The sequence below is a fragment of the Diaphorina citri genome, unplaced genomic scaffold (genome assembly GCF_000475195.1).
Source record: "Diaphorina citri unplaced genomic scaffold, Diaci psyllid genome assembly version 1.1 scaffold3613, whole genome shotgun sequence".
NCBI classification, from domain to species: domain Eukaryota; kingdom Metazoa; phylum Arthropoda; class Insecta; order Hemiptera; family Psyllidae; genus Diaphorina; species Diaphorina citri.
Window position 1 is genome coordinate 10,559 of NW_007381013.1, and position 17,482 is coordinate 28,040.

Consider the following 17,482-nt stretch of genomic DNA (forward strand, 5'->3'; position numbering starts at 1 on the left):
AAAAAAAAAAAAAAATCATGTTACTTATTGTACTGGTGGTTTTTGTGTTGATTATTTTCTGCATCCTCCTTTTGGTTGAAATGTCCACCTTTTTTAGCCAAAATGTCCTCCTTTTGAAATTTCTTGTCTGGTAACCCTAGCTGGGACTCCATTGTGGATGACTGCTAATACTTCTAAACTGAAAAGTATTACAATACTTACCTCTCTCTGAATGGTGTCACTATTGAATGTTTCAAACTGTCAAATTCCAGGAACTTGGACAGTATGCCTGTTGAACAATGAGGGGATGGGGTGTCTAATTCTGGAGTGCTTGCATTGAACCCTGTAGTGCCACATGCTACTAGTGATGCAGACTTCTCTTCACAAGTGGATTCTGATTTATTTTTGGATTTGTTGTTTACATTTGTAGTGTTAGAACCTCCATCCAAACTTATATTTGACAAAAAGGTCAGAGCAGCAAGTCGTCGTCTTGACTTGACAATACTTTTCTGAACTTTGCCGTTGGTCATTTTTGATGGTGTTGTTGCTGTAGGAAGGTTAGGACTCAAAGTTAACATTTGAATCATAGAAGAAAGTTCATGCAATATTTTTCAACATATCTCTTAACCCTGGAAAAGAAGGACATGAACGTATATTAAAGGCCCCTACAAACTACAAATCCACTTGCCTCTGGACTACTCCAGAGTCCAGTCCAAATGCAATATGTGTTTGCTCAATGTGATCATTTCCCTCACATATTGATATGATGGGAGGAAAAATAAAATGGGAAGCTAGTAGCTAATTCCATACAAATAAAAAGAAACTCATGGGTGTGTTTTGTCAGTTAGCACTTACCTGTTACACATAAACTGATCAGCCACTTGTCATTGACTACACAAAAGAACGATTGTTACAATCGAATAAATAATGCAGTAAATGCACAACCCTAGAAACGATTCCATACAAATAAAAAGAAACTCATGGGTGTGTTTTGTCAGTTAGCACTTACCTTTTACACAAACTGATCAGCCACTTGTCATTGACTACACAAAAGAACGATTGTTACAATCGAATAAATAATGCAGTAAATGCACAACCCTAGAAACGTACGTTATCTCTTATCACTGTTATCAGGCATTACATACTCATGATTTAACACCTTCCCTTCAAATTTTCTGATATGATAAAAAAGTTTTGTTTTGATTTTTGTCTCTGGATATAAAACGTGAGTGGACACTTGTGTCGAACAAAAGTGAAGCCAAAAATAATCCCCATTTAAAAAATACGTCTCCTGTTTTCAAAATGGAAAAAAATACGCCTGAACAAATCTTTGCCCAATCATCTTTTTTTATCAACAAAAAGTGGAATGTGGAAAAGGTTTTGAAAGAAAGAAGAAAGAAATTAAATTGAAAAATAAGAAATAATCCCGTATTCTAATCCAGTTGATCCAGGCATAGTTGAAACTTCAAATCAGAAACTTATCATACATCAGCATTTCTACGATTCCAAGATAATCCCAACAAAGACTACTATTGCTCGGAATAGAAACATAATTATATTATTGAACTTGGAAATTCTGCCCAGTCAAAAATGGTAAGCCATTCCCTTTTAAATTTTGCCCTCGATAGCCCAAAGAGTTCCGAGATAATTCACAGGTACCGAGATAATTCACAGGTACTCAAAAAATTACTTTTCATCTCTGGGAATTATCCATTCTTGTCTTCTACGCTCTATTGATTAAAGAAATTACAGTCATCTGATTGTCAATCAGTTGATCATTCCTTAGTGTGAAACCTGGCCAAGCTAGAGTTGGATCTGTAGGTCCAGTGATGACACTTTACCTTGCTACAAAGGGATCCCTTGCTCACAATATGGTTAGATTGAGTGGGTTGTGATCCCTTGTTATAACATCTCTAGTTGACAATTCCTCAGGTTAAGATTATTTTCCTTTTGTCTCCAGTTTCAGTTTGGGTTCAATATGTTCCCGGACATCCCCCGTCCATTCAACAGATCATACAAGTGTTTCTCAGTCTCCATGTTTCCGGGAAATGAACGAGAGGATGTGGAGAGGGGAGGCAAGATCATTATGCCCCCGTCTGCTCTTGAACAACTCACCAGATTAAATATTTGCTACCCGATGTTATTCAAACTTACCAATCAGAAGATGGGACGAATAACACATAGTGGTGTTCTAGAGTTTGTTGCTGATGAGGGCAAAGTATATCTACCTTACTGGGTAAGTCATTCAGTGAACATTTTAACTCATGACTAGACTTATAATAGGTACACAGCATGGAGGCTAGTCAATTAGTCACTATGAATAATGCCTACTGTAGTAGTACATTCTGCATGTGATGAAATGACCAAAGACATAAAATTATAGGTAAATACATGCCTATAAAAAATCTGGTGTGGACATCACACGACTTTCCTTATCCTATTGAATGATGCTTGTTTTTATGTTCTATATTAACTTTTACAATATCTCTAACCGTTTAGTCGGTATAGTTGAAAACCGCCAAAAAACGGTCAAAAACCGCCAAAAAGCGGTCAAAATACCACCAACCGCAGCACCTATCTCAACCAAACGTTTTGAGATTTTGTTTATCTTTTAGATTGATTATCTACTTAACAACACTGCCGTGCTAAGCAAAAACGCTGTATGTCAAAAAACCCTACTTTCACAAAATCAAGTTTAAAGATTTCAATCTATATGGCAAACATACATTTTTGACATACAGCAAAACAGTTTAGTGGTTTTTAAGGGGTTTAGGATAAAAAAAAAAAAATATAGGATCAAAATTTAGGATCATAGGAACTATTTGGCACCAAAAATCAATTTTTTTGACATACCTATGGCGTTTTTGCTTAGCATGGCAGAACAGATGTTTAATGCTACTTTGTGAATGGGTTCTATCTTTAACATTTGTTTTATTTTCAGATGATGAGAAATCTTCTCCTGGATGAAGGAGAGCTTGTCAACATAGAAAGTGTGTCCCTCCCAGTAGCAACCTTTTCCAAATTTCAACCTCAGACCTGTGATTTCTTAGACATTACTAATCCAAAAGCTGTCCTGGAAAATTGCCTGCGGAACTTTGCATGTCTAACTTCAGGAGATATGATTGCTATCAATTATAATTCAAAGATCTATGAATTGTGTGTTCTGGAAACCAAACCTGGCAATGCTGTCACCATTATTGAATGTGATATGAATGTAAGTCATATTAGCACTCCAATCACTCTAAATTGTTGAGGGAACAGCATGAAAACATAGAATTACAATGGAAAAAAGGAAAGTAAAAAAGTAGGTAGGTATGACATGTGATCAATGAAAAATGATTGAGTTCTTGATCTTGGGAAATAGGTACCTAGTAAGTGAATTTTATTCTCAATATTAATACTACATAATATGGTTTATCTTATATTGTTTTAGGTGGACTTTGCACCTCCTCTGAGGGAACAGGATGAAAACATAGAATTGCAATGGAAAAAAGGAAAGTAAAAAAGTAGGTAAGTATGACATGTGATGAATGAAAAATGATTGAGTTCTTGATCTTGGGAAATGGGTACCTAGTAAGTGAATTTTATTCTCAATATTAATACTACATAATATGGTTTATCTTATATTGTTTTAGGTGGACTTTGCACCTCCTGTTGGTTACACAGAGCCTGAGAAGGTGAAGGAAAAAGAAGAGGATAACATGATAGACCCTGTAGATCTTATGCCTGAACCATCTGGCTTTGTAGCATTCCATGGCACTGGAAACAGGTGAGAACAAAAAACTGACAACAGGTGAATTGATGGGAACAATCTTACACACCTTAAACATCAGTTGAATAAATGGGAATAAACTTACACACCCTAAACATCAATTGAACTAACCTTGGTATCTTTGTATTTCATTTTATTAGGATACCTCATTACCTCAATTAGGCATTGCCCTTTCGGTATCTTATGCACCCATAGTGGTCTCATTGTCCTACTACCCCGTAAGTAAACTCTATAGACCTTGTGGTCATCATACTGACACAGCTATTCAAGAGTCAGAGTTCTATTGGGGTGGTATAACAAGCAAAAATAACTGAATTTGGAAAATGAGTTCTTAGGGGGCCTTGAAGATCTCTAATGACCTCTATAGTTGTGAATATTACCAATAGTTTTACTTACTTCCTTATTCCCAGGGTGATTTGAAGCCTGGCAGGCTTTTTGCCATGTCAACTCCATTTTTACATTTCCTGTTTTTTGTTTTCAGACTGGATGGCAAGAGGAAGAAGAAGGACACAGTAGAAACTGGAGGAACTCCTACAAAACGAGAATATCAGCGTGGTATTCCTCACTATGACTACGAACCCAACACCCTAGTATTTCTAAGGAATATCAAGCCCGCTTCTGCACACAAAGAGGTTTGTATAAAACTAGCCATTTGTCCCATGCTTTGCTATAGAAAATATGATTTTTTTTCTGGGAATCGAACCCGGGACCCTGGATAGAATCCTATTTCTTAGACCTGCTAATTTTTCTGGAACCTGTGGACCTTTCTTTCTGGGAATCGAACCCGGGACCCTGGATAGAATCCTATTTCTTAGACCTGCTAATTTTTCTGGAACCTGTGGACCTTTCTTTGGAGTGACTATTCTTTCACTTTCTTAAATCCATTTTAGTTTTCCGGGATAAATTCACCCCCGGTGGAAATCGAACTCCCGACCTAGCGCTTACACGTTAGGCGCTCAAGCTAACTAGGCTTTCTAAAATAATTACATGAAAAAAGAATAGAAAGTAAAAATGAGATCCAAGATTTGCAATACGGTATTGATAAATTGATAATAGAAATAGAAAAATAGAAAGTAGGTAATGAAAATACATAAGTCTCCTTTTCTTTTCAGAATAAAGATCCTGTCAACGACGTAGGTAATGAAAATACATAAGTCTCCTTTTCTTTTCAGAATAAAGATCCTGTCAACGACGAATTCAAAGCTTTCTTTGTTAGTCTCCTTTTCTTTTCAGAATAAAGATCCTGTCAACGACGAATTCAAAGCTTTCTTTGGCGAAGGTTGCTCACTACGTCAGTCCAAAAATAATCAGAAGAAGGAATGATTGTAATTGTAAGTTTAATGTGATTAAAATTACCTGTAAATTATTATCCTAAATCATATTGTTTAATGTGTAAGAATTCAGATTTTATTCATTTCTGTAAATTTTATTTCTTGCTATGCACTCCATATCGAGGATAGAATTTCATTTAAGTGGATCAATTAAGAATTCAGATTTTATTCATTTCTGTAAATTTTATTTCTTGCTATGCACTCCATATCGAGGATAGAATTTCATTTAAGTGGATCAAGTAATGGATTGCGGGACAATAAGACCTCAGCAGTTACAGTTCTCTCTATGAAACCTCTTCAAAAAAGATCAGAGAAGGTTGATTATCTCTTGTTCCATACATAGCACCACTATGTAGTATTTGTAGTATCCATTCTCCATTTTTGTCTGGTGTACTCAGCATCTATTTCTGAAGATTTTTTCTTTCTTACTTTCTTGGCGCTTTAACACTACGGACAGTCGGTCGTTCGCGCATTTTATTTTTGAAATCGAATGAAGAGACAGCTAAGATTACAATTATTTTTTGTTTAACTTTTTTTATAAGTATATTTCTCAGTGATTTGTTTGGAATTAGTATAAAAGTAGTAAATAAAAATCTTAAATATTTTTTTAAAAAATTCAACATTCGTAGATATTAATTATTACCTATGTACCTACCTACATTATGTAAATAAATATTAAATATTTATCTGATAAATAAGGGGATAGACCTACATGTACTCCGTTAGGTAAGTAGGTACGTTCCTACAAGTTGCATAATGTTAGTATAGGTACCTTATTTATACTGTTGCCTATAAATGCTGCAAAAATAACAGCAGGTTTCAGCTTTCTGATTGTCAGGCTGGGGGACTTTAAACAGGGAGTTTACCAGCTGAATTTCCCTAAAGAAATAGCAAACGTTGAGTACGAAGGGTATCCAGTATCCACTCGTAAAATTTGTAGTCGAAATCAAATGTCAACCCAAAGCAGTCACCCTAGTTCGGCCTGATTGAGAGGCTGACGAAAAACGCCGACCCAATCTGTACACGGGAAAAGGTGAAGAAAAAGAAGAGGAGAAGAAGAAGAAGATCGATGTGCACGACACATAACGACGTAATGTGAAAATTAAAAAAAAAGTCGCTTAGATCGTTTTGTGCACATCGCGTTATTATGTTCAGTTCATACTTACGACTGAGGTACGCATCCAATAGCAAATCCTACTAATCCTCGTAAGAACAACATCCATGTATAACTGGGTGCTAGGGAGCTCAGTATGCCATAGTAGAATAATAGTACTGCGCACAGTGTCAATGCCTGGATAAACAATACAAATTGGGGTAATTATTCAGAAGCCACAACAGTGAAAAAGAAAGCTCCTTTTTTGTGTTTAACCTAACCCTATATCATAACACTAATCACTGCCTAACCTTATAATAACACTGAACACTGCTCATTTGTGACAATTGTAGTACTGCGCACAGTGTCAGTGCCTGGAGAAACAATACAAATTGGGGTAATTATTCAGAAGCCACAACAGTGAAAAAGAAAGCTCCTTTTTTTTGTGTTTAACCTAACCCTATATCATAACACTAATCACTGCCTAACCTTATAATAACACTGAACACTGCTCATTTGTGACAATTCTTTTGGTAGCCATTTTCCATTGACGTGACTGTTTATTTTTACCTGTTTTCTTCCATAGCGATCACTCACGTAACCCCAGAATGTTGAACTCAGCATCATTCCAAGGAACACGATCTGAAATAGAAATCATTTTATTCAGTTAGGTGGTTCTCTTTCTCTCTTTCCTCTCTCGTTCTCTTTCTCTCTTTCCTCCTCTCTCTGATCATCGTGACATGGACTCCTTCATTTCTTTGCCCTTGGTTTCGAACTCTATGTTATAATGATAACAATAACTTTTCAAGTACTATTGTACTTAGAGGGATAGGACTTTAAAAGCTGAAAGTCCAAATAAATAAAGCACCATATTCCTTCTCCCCCCCTCCCCCCTCTCTCCTTTTCTTTCCTCTCTCTCTCTCCTCCTCCTTTCCCTCTCTCTCCTCTCTTCCCTCTCTCTCTCCCTCTCTCCTCCTCTTTCTTTCCCTCCTCTCTCTCTCTCTTTCCCTCCTCTCTCTCTGTCTTCTCCCTTTCCTCTCTCGTTCTCTTTCTCTCTTTCCTCCTCTCTCTGATCATCGTGACATGGACTCCTTCATTTCTTTGCCCTTGGTTTCGAAGGGCAAACATGCACATGCCAAGGCGGCACTTAGGGCTGCTACTCCGTAGACTGTCATGGCTATCGAGAGGGAAGACTTCAGTAGCACCTGAAACAGAGAGAAATGCGAAAAATATTAAATTCATTGTGTCAGAATTAGCAAAATGGTTGCTTGTTTTGCTAAATTGTATCTTAAAGTAGCGAATTGGTTACTTCTTTTTCGAAATTGTATCTAAATCCGCGAAATGATTACCTAATTGTAAATTCTGTAACATGACTTTGAAATAACACAAGGAACAAAATTCTCTTATAGCCGAGAGCACAGGAACGTATTTAGGAGGCCCCTCTCGAGATTGATTTTTCTCCTTACTCTAGGGGAGACTCCGAAAATTTGGAGCATGGCCCCTGGATTGCCTGGATACGGTCCTGCGAGAGCTCAATCTGAGTTTTTTTATGAAGAAATCTGCTTTGCTAAAAAGTTTGAAATTAACCAATCCGATTGTAATCGTGGAATGGAATATGTTTTTACCTGTGCAATATACGGGGTGATCATAGATATTAAATTCATTGTGTCTAAATTAGCAAAATGGTTGCTTGTTTTGCTAAATTGTATCTAAAAGTAGCGAATTGGTTACTTCTTTTTCGAAATTGTATCTAAATCCGCGAAATGATTACCTAATTGTAAATTTTGTAACATGACTTTGAAATAACACAATGAACAAAATTCTCTTATAGCCGAGAGCACAGGAACGTATTTAGATTGTCTGGATACGGTCCTGCGAGAGCTCAATCTGAGTTTTTTATTAAGCAATTTGATTTGCTAAAAAGTTTGAAATTAACCAATCCGATTGTAATCGTGGACATCAGTGGAATGGAATATGTTTTTACCTGTGCAATATACGGGGTGATCATAGCCCCTAGCCGGGCCATAGCGCTACAAGTCCCCACTCCAACTGCCCGTAGAGGCGTGGGATATACCTCCGGTGTATACACATAGGCTGCTTGAAATACACCCGCTATGATGCCTCGTGCTACGAACAGGGTCACGGTTAAATAGGCACGACTGAAACATAAAATAGTGAGTTTAGTATGGATTTACGACTTTACCTTGCTACAAAGGGATCCCTTGCTCACAATATGGTTAGATTGAGTGGGTTGTGATCCCTTTTTATAACATCTCTAGTTGACAATTCCTCAGGTTGAAATTATTTTCCTTTTGTCTCCAGTTTCAGTTTGGGTTCAATATGTTCCCGGACATCAGACTCAAATTAATAAGCTCAAGCCTTTATTATTATTATTATTCAAGAAGTTTGATGGAGGGAACTGTAACAACGGAGGTTTTACCGTCCCGAAATCGAAGAGAGAAGGTGGACAGGATAGAAGAAAGGCGGGCATTCCCAGAACGAACCTTATCTGTTTAGGATAATGTTCGCCCTGGGCGGAAATTGAACCCGCGACCTAGCGCTTACAAGGCAGGCTATTTTCCAGACTAACTAGACTGGCAAGCTTAAAACGCACCATTACCATCATTTGGAAAGGAAAATTCTCTTCGCTCTAAAGAAAATATATTATAACCTAGGAATTAAATTCCTGGATACCCAGTATAAACCGTCGACGGACCATATTGGCACGGACTACCGACTCAAGGTGTGCTAAATAAACAAGTGACATCATGCCATTCTCAGATTCTCTCTCACATACAAGAAAAACGACTCAACCTAATATCCTGAAGATTTCTGAAGTGAGAAAAGATTATCGTAAGAGATAAAACCATACCTAGTGACGGTCACTCTAGTGACGAAATTGAAAACATCGAATTTTTGAAGTTTTTCATTATTGTATTGTATTCTTTATAAAATATGATGTTTTTTTTTCTGGGAATCAAACCCGGGACCCTGAATAGAATCCTATTTCTTAGATTTGCTAATTTTTCTGGAATCTGTGGACCTTTATTTGGAGTGACTATTCTTTCACTTTCTTAAATCCATTTTAGTTATCTGGGATAAATTCGCCCCCGGTGGAAATCGAACCCGCGACCTAGCGCTTACACGGTAGGCGCTCAAGCTAACTAGGCTTTCTAAAATCTTATATTATAAGAACGAGATCCATTCACTCATTCACATTTCATAGTTCACACACTGATCGCTCTATCTCTATAACTCGGTTGTCATCAGCACCACTCCGTAGTAGCAGAACGCACATACTGTCCTGTGATAGAGAAATACAGCCTTGTTTATCCTGCTGGGATAGGACTGAAAAGTAGTGAAAAGTCCCTTTACCCCTGTACTTAAACCAAGGTCTCGTATCATATTGTGGGCTGACGTGACGTAACGTGATGGTAGTGTGGCAGCACTGTGGCTGTCCTGAAATAGATTACCTACAATTTTCTGGGGAAACTTTGGACTAGATCTTTCTGACTTCACGTGACGTGATGATAGCGTGTTTCTACCTTAGATACGTACCAGATGTACCACAAGAGAAGTGACGTAGTTCGGAGCTGTACACTTAGCAAGTCTTTGACTCGTCCTCTGTGTTCTCCCACCATGCTGTCATCCACCACTAGTCTGCCCAGGAGCATGGGTTTGCCATTATCCGCCGCTATTTCTCGCAGTGTTGCCAGCGCTTTCTCCGGCTGTCCACTGGCAACGTGGTAGCGCGCGCTTTCGGGAAGCCACTGAAACGGAAAGAGGATTGGTTGCGTGGAAGAGTAAGTATAAGAATGCTGCCAGAGAGTCTTGGAAAAAAGGGGGACGTTAAACAGGGAGTAGACCAGCTTAGTCTGGCAGGGAAACTTTAAACAGGAAGTATACCAGCCTGAATTTTCCTTGCTAAAGAAATTTTAAAGGTTGAGTGCGAAAGGCATCCACTCGTAAAATTTGTAGCCCAAAGCAATCACGATCGTTTGGGCTGATTGAGAGGCTGACGAAAAACGCCGACCCCGTCTGTACACGTTAAAAGGCGAAAAAGGAGAAGAAGTAGTAACCTACTCCTGTGGTAAAATGATTCTTTAGTCCTATTCAAGCAGTATAAATAAGGACATATGATGAATACCAACTTACCGGACAGATACAGGCAAATGCCAATAAAGGGGCCGTGGAAAGCGCCAATAACCATTTCCATCCTAGAGTAGGCATGACAATAAGGGCGAGGAGGACTTCGAAACAAGCGCCCAACGCCCAGAAACACTGAAATGAGAATAGTGGTTTTTAGGGGACGTCATGATTCCTTAATCCCTGGCACACACGCTAAAATGTGTTGTTGTTGTTGTTGTTGTTGTTGTTGTTGTTGTTGTTGTTGTAGCGGCTTCAGCTGTAGCCGAATGGTAATGGCAGACAGGACCGTATTTAGGGCGCATTCACCCCCAGCTCCCCCATATATCACTTTTTGAACCCTCGGACCCCCACCCCCCCTCGACAAAATCCTGGATACGGCCCTAATGGCAGAATGAAGAATGTCTAATGTCTATGGCTAAAACATGTCTCCCAAATTGGTTTTCCAACCTGGTCTTGCAACAGATGGTCCTCCAGCTTGGATTTTCGATAGATTGTTGCGTGTGTACGCGAGATTTTTGCGCAAATTTCAATAATTTAGATCTGATCTGATGTCATCCTCAGTGACTTGTTTCACACTCAGTCTATATTGCTCTATCATCTCATCAGTCTTCCCATACAAGAACTTGGACATGCCCTTGCTACCAGGAGGAATAGGAGCGTCTACTTCCTGGAACACACCGAGCTTTGCCTCATCCAAATCATGTACTGAGAGTTTAGTATCCGCCAAGAACTGCGTAGACTGATCAAATGTAGCCAGAGTTTCCAAAGCATAGGGATCTCGATAAGAGTTCAACAGATGGTCCTCCATCTTGAATTTTCGATAGATCGTTGCGTGTGTACGCGAGATTTTTGCGCAAATTTCAATAATTTAGATCTGAAATGATGAATACTCACGTCTAGTAAGACCACACATTTTGCTCTCTGTTTGGAAGGGAGAAATTCGGCGTACAACGTAACCCTGGAAAGAGAAAAATCAGTAGAATGAGACAATGCTGCAAAAATGACAGCGGGTTTCAAGAGATGACCGACCAATAATCGCAACAAATTTTGACCTTTTTTTTAAAGCAATTTGGATGTCCCGAAATCGAAGAGAGAAGAAGACAGGATAGGAGAAAGCCAACCGTTCCGAGAATGAACATTATCCGATTAGGATAAAATCCGCCCGGGGCGGGAATCGAACCCGCAGCCTAGCGCTTACAAGGCAGCCGCGCTACCAACCAAGCTAACTAGGCTGGCTGTAAGTGTACGTTGTTTTGTGCTATGCTTGTTGTTATGTTCAATTCATACTTACGACTGAGGTACGCATCCAATAGCAAATCCTACTAATCCTCGTAAGAACAACATCCATGTATAACTGGGTGCTAGGGAACGTCGTTTTGTGCTATGCTTGTTGTTATGTTCAGTTTATACTTACGACTGAGGGACGCATCCAATAGCAAATCCTACTAATCCTCGTAAGAACAACATCCATGTATAACTCGGTGCTAGGGAGCTCAGTATGCCATAGTAGAATAGTAGTACTGCGCACAGTGTCAATGCCTGGAGAAACAATACAAAGTGGTTTTTTAGCAGGCCCGAAAAACTGGGAATGCAGACTTGGCCTTAATTTTCTGATCTCACCAATTTTATAGACAAGCCGACATTTTTGGATAGGAACTTGACCTTTTTTCTCCACATTTTTAGTTATACGCGATCTAGAATTTTCCAGAGTAATCTAGAGGTTTGACAAGAACTGTAACAACGGAGGACGGAGGCCTTAAAGTCCCGAAATCAAAGAGAGAGGTAGGACAGGATATAAGCTAGCTAGTTGTTTCCGAGAACGGATCTGATCTGATCTGTGTTTAATAATTCGCCCCGGACGGAAATCAAATGCACGACCTCCCAAGCTAAATCGCCCGGCAGACGATCCTGAATTGAACTCGTTCCTAAATTAATCCGAGGTAACCAGCCTGAAAATAGAACTGAAAAGTCCTTTTACTCCAGCAGTAGGCTACTACCATTATTATGGTCAAATTATCAAATTATTTTGAGGATAAAATTCCATACCTCAGCTGGGATTGAACCCACGCCCTCCTGTTTATCAGGCGAGCGTCTTGACCCCTACACCCCTCCTGTTTATCAGGCGAGCGTCTTGACCCCTACACCACCGAGGCAATATATTTTACCTGTTTTCTTCCATAGCGATCACTCACATAACCCCAGAATGTTGAACTCAGCATCATTCCAAGGAACACGATCTGAAATAGAAATCATTTTATTCAGTTAGGTGTGTTCAAAGAGACAAGTCTTTCAATGTTCAAAGAGACAAGACGTTTATTCCCTGAGAAAGCTATAGTGATCTTGGAGCACAAAACGCTTCAGTTAGGTGAGTTCAAAGAGACAAGTCTTTCAATGTTCAAAGAGACAAGACGTTTATTCCCTGAGAAAGCTATAGTGATCTTGGAGCACAAAACGCTTCATTAACCCCCTGTTTAAGGGATAATCCATCCGTCTTGTGTAGAAATTCTTCAGTTCCTGATGATGATATTACTCCGTGGTAATCCGGTAGTTAGGTGAGTTCAAAGAGACAAGTATTTCAATGTTCAAAGAGACAAGACGTTTATTCCCTGAGAAAGCTATAGTGATCTTGGAGCACAAAACGCTCCATTAACCCCCTGTTTAAGGGATAATCCATCCGTCTTGTGTAGAAATTCTTCAGTTCCTGATGATGATATTACTCCGTGGTAATCCGGAAAAGGATGACTCTGTCGCGAAACTGCCTCTAGCGTCTCTCATTTTACTTACCGTAGTCGTGAGTGCCTGTTGATAGCGGGTGATTTGCCAGTCGCAATGCAGAGCAGGCGAGAGGATACTCAGAATAGTCATTTCCATGGAGTCAGCCATCCAGCATAGGCCTGTGTACAAGGACAGTTTGGCTTGGAATTTGCCAAATCCGAAGGCATTCACGGCCTGACTGACTGTGAAAGTATCTGTGAAGAGAAAGGTACCGGTTCAAGTCACTGTATCTGTTATCTGATAATAAGAAAGGGGTTATCTGATAAGTTGTCTGATATTAGAATCAAATGTTATAGAGAAAGGTGGTTCAAGTCATCAGAAGCCACCTTGAAGCAGTGTCCAAACAGTCGACCGGCCGTCGACTATGTGTGGACATATCTTTATGTTCAGGAGTGTTAAGCTCTGTGTTGAGATTTGGATCGACATATCGGGGTGTAATTGAACCTAAGGAATATTGCTGCTATTTATGCCCTCAGTAGAGTTCAAATCAGAAGCCACCTTGAAGCAGTGTCCAAACAGTCGACCGGCCGTCGACTATGTGTGGACATATCTTTATGTTCAGCAGTGTTAAGCTCTGTGTTGAGATTTGGATCGACATATCGGGGTGTAATTGAACCTAAGGAATATTGCTGCTATTTATGCCCTCAGTAGGTGATAGTGGTGATACTCCAGTAACTTTCCATTATGGATTTTTCCAATGATTTTGCATTATTTCTTATATTTTTGAATAAATGTTTCTCTCTCATTTAGGGGTCCCTAAATCTCAGAGGGAGGGGGTTTGAAGCGGGCCACATGCCCCCTCCTCCTTAAATACGGCCCGGGAGGGCGTATTGACGGCTCTGCCTGGAGGGCCATTGAAAAGGGCAACTGCTGGCTTTCGCCTCAATCTGTGGGCACCTACCGTCCGGAACTATGGACACGGAGTTCATTTCCAGTTCTTGTCCCATCATATTTTCTCCACTGGAGGGCCATTGAAAAGGGCAACTGATGGCTTTCGCCTCAATCTGTGGGCACCTACCGTCCGGAACTATGGACACGGAGTTCATTTCCAGTTCTTGTCCCATCATATTTTCTCCCCTGGAGGGCCATTGAAAAGGGCAACTGCTGGCTTTCGCCTCAATCTGTGGCCACCTACCGTCCGGAACTATGGACACGGAGTTCATTTCCAGTTCTTGTCCCATCATATTTTCTCCTCCTCCACTTCCTCTTCTGCCCCCATCGGATGAGCTCTTATCTGGACCGTCCAAATCTTCATATTTACTAGCTGCGCTCTTGCCTCGCACCGCCCGTGACGCAACGGATAGGATTTGAGACATGACGGGTGACTGCTGCGGGTTTTGCAAAGAGTAGAACCTTGACTGAAATTGAATTAAATATGATTGATTTGAATGGAATACATTATGTTCAGACTCAAATTAATAAGCTCAAGCCTTTATTATTATTATTATTATTCAAGAAGTTTGATGGAGGGAACTGTAACAACGGAGGTCTTACCGTCCCGAAATCGAAGAGAGAAGGCGGACAGGATAGAAGAAAGGCGGGCATTCCCAGAACGAACCTTATCTGTTTAGGATAATGTTCGCCCTGGGCGGAAATTGAACCCGCGACCTAGCTCTTACAAGGCAGGCTATTTTCCAGACTAACTAGACTGGCAAGCTTAAAACGCACCATTACCATCATTTGGAAAGGAAAATTCTCTTCGCTCTAAAGAAAATACAGAGTGTTCTACAGTCCTACATATCTATTCTATAGATTTAATTTTTATCGAGCGAGTAATTTAATTGAACGGTGCAAATAATTCGACTCACCTGCAAATATTCCTACGTGAGTTTCCTTGGCGAGATTCGATTTCTTGTGAATGGATTTCTCTTGCACTCAGAACTGAACATTCTGCCTGAGATTGTTTCGTTTGTGACGACTGAGCAGAACTATTTCTACTAACTGTTTACATTCATGAGCGAGCTGAAGGCAGCCACAGTGAGGCACCACCTCTACTCTCTACTGCCACTACCTCCGGAAGATTTGTGTAACCCGTTAGTGCCTCGCGGGGCAACGCGATGCTAGCAACGTGTCTTATTGGCGAGAAACCTTGATGTAAATGTGACTAATTATTTATTATTACTATTACTGAAATACTTTGGTTATGTATACTGTCAGCTAGGACTGGCTAATGTAGGTAGCCCTGTTACGGATAAATACATAGTAATTGCCTGAAGGAGAAACAATAATTATTATGAAAATTTCGTGAGAAAATTTTCATAGGAGTTTTGAACTACCGGGAAACTTATTCAAAATTTGAATTTGATGCCCTACGTCCCCCTCGGGATCACAGTCAAAGTAAGTCAAGGTTTGAATTACCGGGAAACTCCGCCAGGGTGGTCCACAGTAGGTCCATGTAGTCCTGTGTATTAAGTTGCCGACAGTCAGCTGTACAGGTGTCCACGGGTTTGAACATCCCACTGGCGGCCGCTATTGGGGACTCGGAACATCGCGTGTCGGAGGCTTCGAATAACTCGGTTGTCATCAGCACCACTCCGTAGTAGCAGAACGCACATACTGTCCTGTGAAAGAGAAATACAGCCTTGTTTATCCTGCTGGGATAGGACTGAAAAGTAGTGAAAAGTCCCTTTACCCCTGTACTTAAACCAAGGTCTCGTATCATATTGTGGGCTGACGTGACGTAACGTGATGGTAGTGTGGCAGCACTGTGGCTGTCCTGAAATAGATTACCTATAATTTTCTGGGGAAACTTTGGACTAGATCTTTCTGACTTCACGTGACGTGATGATAGGGTGTTTCTACCTTAGATACGTACCAGATGTACCACAAGAGAAGTGACGTAGTTCGGAGCTGTACACTCAGCAAGTCTTTGACTCGTCCTCTGTGTTCTCCCACCATGCTGTCATCCACCACTAGTCTGCAAATTAATATTTATCGAAAAATCGAAATAAGAAATTAAATGGAATATGACATTGTAGAGGACGCATAAAAACATACACACATCTAACTGTACAGGACTTATAGGTATTTGAAGACATTAACCACCAAACCTTTCTCTTTTTGCACCTAATGAATTCTAAACGCCAACATCATAACTACCTTCCTCTATTGAGGTAAAATTTCCATAATGAGAAGAAATATCTGTTCACGTATTTCTGTAGGTATACAGATAGAAATGGAAAGCCCGGATTTTAATTTAATTTATAGGAAATACCGGAGCAGTAGATTTAATTTAATAATTCGCTCGATAAAAATTATAATATGACATTGTAGAGGACGTATAAAAACATACACACATCTAACTGTACAGGACTTATAGGTATTTGAAGACATTAACCACCAAACCTTTCTCTTTTTGCACCTAATGAACCTGTCAAAAACATAAAGGACACAAAAAAGAGGGGTAAGTATATATTTAGGATAAAGTTTGGTGTTCAAACTTCAATTTTTACCATTACTGTAGGCTAGACTCCAAAATTTTGGAGTACCTACTGTCTGTCAATTTTTTCTTCACAAGTGAGAAGTCCTTATGGAATGGACCACATGAGGCTCTGGCTGTACCTATTTATGAACAGGAGCCTGTCAAAAACATAAAGGACACAAAAAAGAGGGGTAAGTATATATTTAGGATAAAGTTTGGTGTTCGAACTTCAATTTTTACCATTACTGTAGGCTAGACTCCAAAATTTTGGAGTACTGTCTGTCAATTTTTTCTTCACAAGTGAGAAGTCCTTATGGAATGGACCACATGAGGCTCTGGCTGTACCTATTTATGAACAGGACACTGGACTAAACTTTATAGCTGAAGCCAAGGCTGGTATTTGTTTTATACAGCTTAGCATTAGAGTGGTTATGAAAAAGGATTTTTCCATTTTGTGGCTCAAGCCTTGGCATGAGTTATAAAGTAGGTACAGCCTAGCCTCAAAAGAGGCCTGTTTCACTTTCCGGTAATTATGCAGAAGCCACGGTACAGCTTAGCATTAGAGTGGTTATGAAAAAGGATTTTTCCATTTTGTGTCTCAAGCCTTGGCATGAGTTATAAAGTAGGTACAGCCTAGCCTCAAAAGAGGCCTGTTTCACTTTCCGGTAATTATGCAGAAGCCACGACAGTGAAAAATCCTTTTTGCGTTTAACCTAATCCTTTAATAACATTGGTCACTGCTTGTTTGTGCCAGTTCCTTTTGTAGCAATCTTCCACTGACGTGACTTCTGCACAAGTAGGTACCCACTTTCCTGAGCAGCATCAACTTGGTGTTAACTGTTAACACATCAACTCTGTGGAATCCAGATTGGTTGAGTTTGATAAATAAATAAAAAAACTTATTGATTCATTGGTTTGTAAAGGCGTTTGAAGGCACGGTTAGCCCAGTGGTAAAGCCCTTG

General features: G+C 39.8%; 4 protein-coding genes across 7 annotated transcripts in view; 1 reads left to right on the forward strand and 3 right to left on the reverse strand.

Moving 5' to 3' along the window:
* Window positions 1-15,194, reverse strand: part of LOC108253839 (synaptic vesicle 2-related protein-like) — a 20,703-nt gene extending 5,509 nt beyond the window's left edge. The window contains exons 1-7 of the mRNA XM_026831557.1: window positions 14,908-15,194; window positions 14,235-14,457; window positions 13,109-13,293; window positions 6,746-6,817; window positions 6,249-6,373; window positions 5,894-5,961; window positions 202-526 (exon numbers count right to left, since the gene is read on the reverse strand). Coding sequence (XP_026687358.1) covers window positions 202-526; window positions 5,894-5,961; window positions 6,249-6,373; window positions 6,746-6,817; window positions 13,109-13,293; window positions 14,235-14,415 — 956 coding nt within the window. The 5' untranslated portion in view covers window positions 14,416-14,457; window positions 14,908-15,194. The remainder of the gene's footprint in view (window positions 1-201; window positions 527-5,893; window positions 5,962-6,248; window positions 6,374-6,745; window positions 6,818-13,108; window positions 13,294-14,234; window positions 14,458-14,907) is intronic.
* Window positions 100-1,130, reverse strand: LOC108253840. Of its 4 annotated transcripts, none has more exons than XM_017448521.2 (2): window positions 989-1,130; window positions 100-526 (listed from the first exon to the last, which is right to left on the reverse strand). In XM_017448521.2, the coding sequence occupies exon 2, from the start codon at window positions 507-509 to the stop codon at window positions 198-200; it is 312 nt and encodes a 103-aa protein (XP_017304010.1). In that variant the 5' UTR covers window positions 510-526; window positions 989-1,130; the 3' UTR covers window positions 100-197. The 4 variants fall into 4 exon arrangements, with proteins under 4 accessions (XP_017304010.1, XP_017304009.1, XP_017304008.1 ...); XM_017448520.2 differs by lacking the exon at window positions 989-1,130 and adding an exon at window positions 835-930 and having other exon boundaries at window positions 102-526; XM_017448519.2 differs by having other exon boundaries at window positions 104-608.
* On the forward strand, window positions 1,349-5,150 carry LOC103520429 (ubiquitin recognition factor in ER-associated degradation protein 1). Its single transcript, XM_008485521.3, has 6 exons — window positions 1,349-1,572; window positions 1,940-2,215; window positions 2,921-3,193; window positions 3,615-3,748; window positions 4,233-4,383; window positions 4,985-5,150. The coding sequence occupies exons 1-6, from the start codon at window positions 1,570-1,572 to the stop codon at window positions 5,072-5,074; spliced, it is 927 nt and encodes a 308-aa protein (XP_008483743.1). The 5' UTR covers window positions 1,349-1,569; the 3' UTR covers window positions 5,075-5,150.
* A 237-nt stretch (window positions 15,195-15,431) lies between the features above and the next one.
* LOC103520431 (synaptic vesicle 2-related protein-like) lies at window positions 15,432-16,014 on the reverse strand. Its single transcript, XM_017448517.1, has 2 exons — window positions 15,915-16,014; window positions 15,432-15,660 (listed from the first exon to the last, which is right to left on the reverse strand). Exons 1-2 carry the CDS (start codon window positions 15,995-15,997, stop codon window positions 15,432-15,434), a joined length of 312 nt encoding a protein of 103 aa, XP_017304006.1. The 5' UTR covers window positions 15,998-16,014.
* Window positions 16,015-17,482: the final 1,468 nt, after the last annotated feature.

Coding starts and splice junctions, on each gene's coding strand:
- LOC108253840 (XM_017448519.2), bottom strand. CDS start 566: ATGATTCAAATGTTAACTTTGAGTCCTAACCTTCCTACAGCAACAACA.
- LOC103520429 (XM_008485521.3), top strand. Junction 3,194..3,614: donor TTATTGAATGTGATATGAAT/GTAAGTCATATT, acceptor ATATTGTTTTAG/GTGGACTTTGCACCTCCTGT. Junction 3,749..4,232: donor TTCCATGGCACTGGAAACAG/GTGAGAACAAAA, acceptor TTTTGTTTTCAG/ACTGGATGGCAAGAGGAAGA.
- LOC103520431 (XM_017448517.1), bottom strand. CDS start 15,997: ATGGTGGGAGAACACAGAGGACGAGTCAAAGACTTGCTGAGTGTACAG. Junction 15,661..15,914: donor CTTCTCTTGTGGTACATCTG/GTACGTATCTAA, acceptor TCTCTTTCACAG/GACAGTATGTGCGTTCTGCT.